The sequence below is a fragment of the Hyperolius riggenbachi genome, chromosome 1 (genome assembly GCF_040937935.1).
Source record: "Hyperolius riggenbachi isolate aHypRig1 chromosome 1, aHypRig1.pri, whole genome shotgun sequence".
NCBI lineage: Eukaryota > Metazoa > Chordata > Amphibia > Anura > Hyperoliidae > Hyperolius > Hyperolius riggenbachi.
In genome coordinates this window covers 624,872,503-624,879,177 of record NC_090646.1, presented here as the reverse complement: position 1 = coordinate 624,879,177, position 6,675 = coordinate 624,872,503, and the positions used below count along the sequence as shown (strand labels likewise).

Sequence of the window (6,675 nt, the reverse complement as noted above, 5' to 3'; positions counted from 1 at the left end):
TCTGGTAAAGTTGCAGTGTGCATGGAGTGCACAACAATTTTACCATTACTAGTGCAGGGGGGCACTGGCCATTAACCCGTTAGCACCATGTGTGTTACCGCGATAATGCACGCATTGCTTTGGTAACACATAGCAACAGGCCCATTAACCCGGTAATACATCGGGTACTAATGCGTTACCAGCCGGTGCCACTATGCCCAGGGCCGGTTTAAGCAACAATGGGGCCGCAGGGCAAAATAAACCTGGGGGGCCCCCCAACATATACCCCGGAACAAAAATTGGCATTAGAGGACCTTTTTTGCAGCTGGTATAACAGGGTGTGAAGTCCCAATCGGTCGGAGCTCCACATTCTGGCTATCCCAGCCTGCATGGGGGACAAGGGGTTAAAAAGTTTCAGGAGGGGGGACCCCACATAATTTAAAAAAAAAAAAAAATTCCCACACTCTAAACATAAAAAAAATTGGGAAAATAGGAAAAAATGCCAGGGATCTTCATACAGCCATATTGCGGCTGTATAGCGATTCCTGGCCAAAGCGCTGCGGCTGCGTATAGACCCCTGGAAACCCCGTCAGGAAATTTATTGCGCTTTCGTTTGATGCATGTAAAATTACACTACCGTTAAGGCCCATACACACGTCGGATTTGCGCGAACGACGGGTCGTTTGAACGTTCCGTCGTTCGCACGTTTCCGCATGAAATCCGGCGTGTGTACAGACTATCGTTCGGGAGATAAGACTGGTTACCAGCGATCCGCCCGGCGGATCGTTGGTAACCAGTCTTATCTCCCGAACGATAGTCTGTACACACGCCGGATTTCATGCGGAAACGTGCGAACGACGGAACGTTCAAACGACCCGTCGTTCGCGCAAATCCGATGTGTGTATGGGCCTTTAGGTTTGCTACTAAAAGTGACATTTACAGGATTTAAAAGTATACTTTTTTCCTTCGAAACTTTAAAATCGATTTTCTCAAAAACTATAAGGTCTTTTTGAAAAATTGTTTTTTCCTCTTATTCCTAATGATCTTCTTAACATATCCTGCAAATGTAGGGTTTCTAGCATTTAAGGTGGATTTGCTATTAACCATTAAAGTCGGCAGGTTTTTAAATGTGTATTTTTTTTTCCTTTGAAACTTTAAAATCGATTTTCTCAAAAACTATAAGGCCGATTTGAAACATTTTTTTCCCTCTTGTAGCCACTGGGGGCCCCTACAAGCTCTGGGGCCCTGGGGCAGCTGCCTCCTTTGCCTTAATGGTAGCGCCGGCCCTGACTATGCCCTAGTAACGGTAGCTTTACCAGAGTTTACTGCATCAGGCCCTATGTCACATGAGACCTAAATGAAACCCGAGGTGACATGTTACATGATGAGATAGACATGTGTATGTACAGTGCCTAGCACACACATAACTAGGCTGTGTTCCTTTTCTTTTCTTTCTCTGCCTGAAAGAGTTAAACATCAGGTATGTAAGTGGCAGTTCCTGTCAGAACTGGGTCAGACTACAGGGTGACCCTCACTGATAAGACATTACAACTATAAAACACTTTCCTAGCAGAAAATGGCTTCTGAGTGCAGGAAAGAGATGAAAAAGGTCAATAGTTCATAGATTTTAACTCTGACATACTTCAATGAATGTGTCATTGAGCAAGAACAATAAAACAGGAAAAACTTAAACAGTAGATTTTAATATAAAATAAAACTGTGGACTATCTTAAAACATCATTTTTAGGAGAAGGAGGATAGATAGAATTGTGTATTTCATTAGTTTATTTTCACCTCGTGTGTCCTTTAAGGTAGTTACTTTAGTTACCTTAGAATAGTTCATGCATTCTGAAAAACATAATTTTATTTTTCCAATGATCTTAAAGGAAACCAACGATATTTCATGTTTCATGTAGCATGAATGAATGAAGGAGGCACTGCAATGGCGATAGTTAAACTTGCGTTTAATCAGAAAAGCTGCTTAACATGACATGTTTTGGGGTTTTCCCCCTTCCTCAGGTGTATAAGCACCCAACAGAACACAGCAAACTTATAACATTAGTGCACCACACCCATGTACAATAGACTCCACCCCCATGGTCAGCTGACCAGCATGGCCAAAGTCAAGTCCATGTTAACCCCTAAGGGTAAGCCCAAATTCTTTCCGGGTACTACATTATTATTATTATTTATGATTTATGTAGCGCCAGCATCTTCCGTGGCGCTGTATAATAGAGTTTGTGAAGGAGAACACCGCTCTACCCCACCAACGGAGGATTGTGCTGGACCAGGTTAGCAAGACCTCAGGAATACTTCAACACAAGGAAGGTCCGCACCAATTCGCCGTGAATCCTCTTTATTATTAGGAGATATCCAAATTTAAAACATCAAATCTCAAGCTGACATGTTTCGGACCTACTGGTCCTTAATCATAGCTGAGTTTGCATGGAAACCTTTGACATATATATGCACACCTGATCCAAAGCTCCACCCTTTGTCCACCTCCATAGGGGCGGTCTCACATAGGTGCTAGAGCTGGGATATATCAATGTACCTCCCGTACCACACAACAACTGGAGGATGTTGTGTGGTACGGGAGGTACATTGATGATTTACTACTCTTATGGAAGGTGGCCTCTGCAATGTCCAGTTTTTGGTGGAGCACTTTAATGCTAATAGACTGAATTTACAGTTCACATTTGAATGTGACAGTGTCTCCATCAACTATCTGGACCTTGTAATAAAAGGCGATCCTGACAGCAGGAGGGTCAGTACTATCACTTACAGAAAGTCATGCAGTGGAAATTCCACCCTGAGAGCCAACAGTTGCCATCCAACCCATACTATAAAGGGCATTCCAGTTGGAGAATTCATCAGGGCGAAACGTAATTGCTCAGAGGAGGGGGATTTGGCCAGGGAACTTGACATCGTGGAGGCACGACTTAGTGATAGGGGTTACCCCAGGTGGGCCATAAAGAGAGGCAGATCAAGAGCATGCTCTCGATTTAGATCGGATCTGGTACATGGCACCTCGATTAGGGGGACCACCAGTCGGAAGCCCACATTTGTGACCACTTTTTCGGCAGAATATAAAGAGGTTACAAACATCGTTACTAAATATCTGCCTTGCCTATGCTTAAAGCGGACGCAGGATTATGTCCCATTATTAGTGACGGTATTAGAATAGCCAGCCGACGTACACCTACCCTTGCCAGACTCCTGTCCCCAAGCCTGTTTGAATCAACACCACACTCTACTACATGGCTTTCCCTGACAGACTCTTTCAGGTGTAATGTTTCCACGTGTCGATATTGTCATGTACATGTGAAGACAAGCTCTGCTGTCTCTGCCATCAGTGGCCGCAGTTTTCCAGTAAAACAATTTATTAATTGTGGTACCAAAGACGTGATCTACTTGATCACGTGTACTGTATGTTCCATTCAATATATTGGTTGCACCACCAGGCCACTGAGGCAGAGAATAGCAGAGCACTACCTGGGACAGGGGTGGTTATCCACCAATATCTCTAATGTTGCGAAACACTTTAGGGATGTACATGAAACATGACCGGCTTTCAATTTCAGGGCGTTGAGAGAGTTCTTCCATCTAAGCGGGGTGGGGATCTCTATAAACGCCGACTTAGGAGAGAGGCTATGTGGATATTTAAGTTAGACACCAGAGTCCCACGAGGCCTCAATGCTAGGTGGGATTTGAGTCTCACTACTCAGTGATGTTCTCTCCCTCTGCCTGTACTTGTAGGATTTGTCAATTTGAATAATTGTCTCTATAATTGCGCTGCTCTTTATTGACCTCATTTATTGAGATCATTTTTGACATTTTATTATTTCTGATTTTATTATTTGTATTGTGTCTGTTAATATATGTGTTCATATACGTGTATTTTTTATGGCTCTATGCATTGTCAGAATTAATTGTATTCCAGCTCTAGCACCTATGTGAGACCGCCCCTATGGAGGTGGACAAAGGGTGGAGCTTTGGATCGGGTGTGCATATATCTGTCAAAGGTTTCCATGCAAACTCAGCTATGATTAAGGACCAGTAGGTCCGAAACATGTCAGCTTGAGATTTGTTTTAAATTTGGATATGTCCTAATAATAAAGAGGATTCACGGCGAATTGGTGCGGACCTTCCTTGTGTTGCTGTATAATAGCATACAAGGTATAACAATACAGAGTATACAATACAACACTTGATACAAGACAAGAGGGTATAACAGCTAATACAGTGAACAAATTAACTACATGTTTTTACAAAAGGTGGGGGGTATGTACACCTATTACACAGCAATGGAAGACAAAAAGAGAGCCCTGGCCAAAAGGCCTTACAGTCTAAACATTTAAGGTATAGGACAGTCAGTAGGTAAAGGGAAGCTGTGTGTGGAGTGGTAGAAATGGTGTTTAGTGGGCAGGGTCCTAGGTAGGAGAGTATGCTTTATTGAAGAGGTGAGTTTCCAGATTGCGCCTAAAAATAGTAAGTGTGGGTGAGTGGCGGATGTGTTGAGGGAGAGTGTTCCAGAGGAGGGGAGAGGATCGAGAGAAGTCTTGCAAGCGGGAGTGGGAAGAGGTGATCAGGGAAGAAGACAAAAGGATATCGTTAGCAGAGCGGAGATTGCGTGTAGGATGGTATCTGGAAATCTACATATCGGTGTCTACCCACAAACACACCTAGTAAACATGAGCATAAAGCAAACATTTTGCACTCAAAAGATATGCATAACACATCAATACAGACAGCTTATCAGTAAAAAGCATAGACTCACTGCCCAGGGATACATATGCTTCCTCACTCCACCACCCCCAACCGATGACATTGCATCAGAACCTAGAAGGGAGGAAAAACAACACATTAGTTACAGGAAGCATTTCATACTAAACATATCATTCAGACCCCGAGGGGTAATGGAATCTAATTTTCTCATCCATTTAGCTTCTCTCTGTAACAATAGTCTGTTCTTATCCCCTCCTCTGCTGAGTGGCGGTATGTGGTCTAAAACCATCCACCTAAGCTGTGACACCCCCTGTCCCGAGACAAAGAAATGCTTGCCTACCGGGATGTGACTGCCTGGCTTGGATGGATCATACCCACGCACGAATGGAGCCCCTGTGCTCTTGTATTCTATTTTACACATCTCTCCTTGGTTTTACCCACATACATCAGTCCACAGGGACACTTCAGTGCATAGATCACAAAGCTGCTGTTACACGTATACAGAGCCCAGATCACAATTTTCATTCCCGTGTGCGGGTGTCTCACATGATCACCCTTTATGATTGAACCACAGCAGTTGCAATTCATGCACAGAAACGTCCCTCTCTTTTGGTCAGTTTGCTCATTTCTTTTTTGTTTCAATAAGTTTTTATTGAGTTTATAACAGAAGAAAAAGTACATAACAGGCAATTTAAGCCTAACGGCTTAAAGAGAACCCGAGGCGGGGTTCTTACATCGCAATCAGAGGCTGGGTCTTTCTATCTATCTGTTGCTAGTTAGTTTCCTCCAAATCCCCCCCCTGCGCGCTGTCAGACCCCATAAAACACAGCCGCGCTGGCGACACGCAGTGTGTCGCAGCCGGCTGTGTTTATCTCACTAATGCCAGTCTCGCCGCTCCCCCGCCTCCTGAATCGCTCCAGTCCCCGCCCACGTCCCTTCCCTCCCCGCTGATTGGAGGGAAGGGACGCGGGCGGGGAACGGAGCGATTCAGGAGGCGGGGGAGCAGCCGAGACTAACATTCGTGAGGTAAACACAGCCGCATAGCGCGGCTGTGTTTTATGTGGTCTGACAGCGCGCAGGGAGGTCTTTGGAGGAAACTAACTAGCAACAGAGGCTGGGTTCTATAGGCAGACCCAGCCTCTGTATGCGGATTGCGATGTAAGAACCCCGCCTCGGGTTCTCTTTAAGGGTGTGCATAAAATCACAAAAATCTTTACATTACATTACATTACAGCAGCAGTAAACAGAAGACAACATAGTACATAAACTTGTGGGTAGAGTGATGTTTTGAGAGATACTGTATGTCTGTCCCTATTGGTTCTTATTCATAGGTAAACTTCAAATGGGGAAATGAAACTCAAGTTTTGAACCAACAACTATAAAGAAGGAAATTTGAAGCTATTGGCAGAGGTTAGAAGGGAAGGGGAATTAAGTGTGTGTGTGTGTGTGTGTGTGTGGGGGGGGGGGGGGTTAGGGGAGTGAAGGGGGAGGGAGAAAGATAATTAGTCTACGAGTATGGTCGACTGAGGGAACAATAGTGCCCACTGGCCAGTTTTTGACTTGTGGAGTAAAAAGAGATATTTTTCCCTCTCAGCCTGGAAGCATTTTTTATGCATGGAGATGAAAATCGACTTTAATCAGGATGCTAGTAATTGAAGGGCAGTCGGGGGGAAAGCCAGTGGGCAGTTATTGCTAGTCTTGTGGCGATAAACATGTGGGATATTATAAGCTTATCTTGTTTGGGGAGCATATGAGCATCTAGGTGGGGCAGGGCTAGGCCTGGGAGTAGGGTACCCGAGTATGAAGGTAATCGATTGATGAGGCGTTCAATTTGCTTCCATAGCGGGCAAATCTTAGGACAAAACCACATGATATGTGGGAGGGATCCAGCAAGACCACAGTCTCTCCAGCAGAGAGGGTATGTCTTAGGTTGGAACTTGGATAATTTGATTGGAGTGTAGAACCATT

The 6,675-nt window shown here is 44.5% G+C and overlaps 1 protein-coding gene across 1 annotated transcript in view; it reads right to left on the bottom strand.

Moving 5' to 3' along the window:
• Nucleotides 1-1,775: 1,775 nt before the first annotated feature.
• LOC137529223 (CUB and sushi domain-containing protein 3-like) overlaps nt 1,776-6,675 on the bottom strand; it is a 118,040-nt gene continuing 113,140 nt past the window's right edge. Inside the window, exons 15-16 of the mRNA XM_068251208.1 lie at nt 4,760-4,821; nt 1,776-1,827 (exon numbers count right to left, since the gene is read on the bottom strand). Of these exons, the coding sequence (XP_068107309.1) occupies nt 1,819-1,827; nt 4,760-4,821 (71 nt within the window). The 3' untranslated portion in view covers nt 1,776-1,818. The remainder of the gene's footprint in view (nt 1,828-4,759; nt 4,822-6,675) is intronic.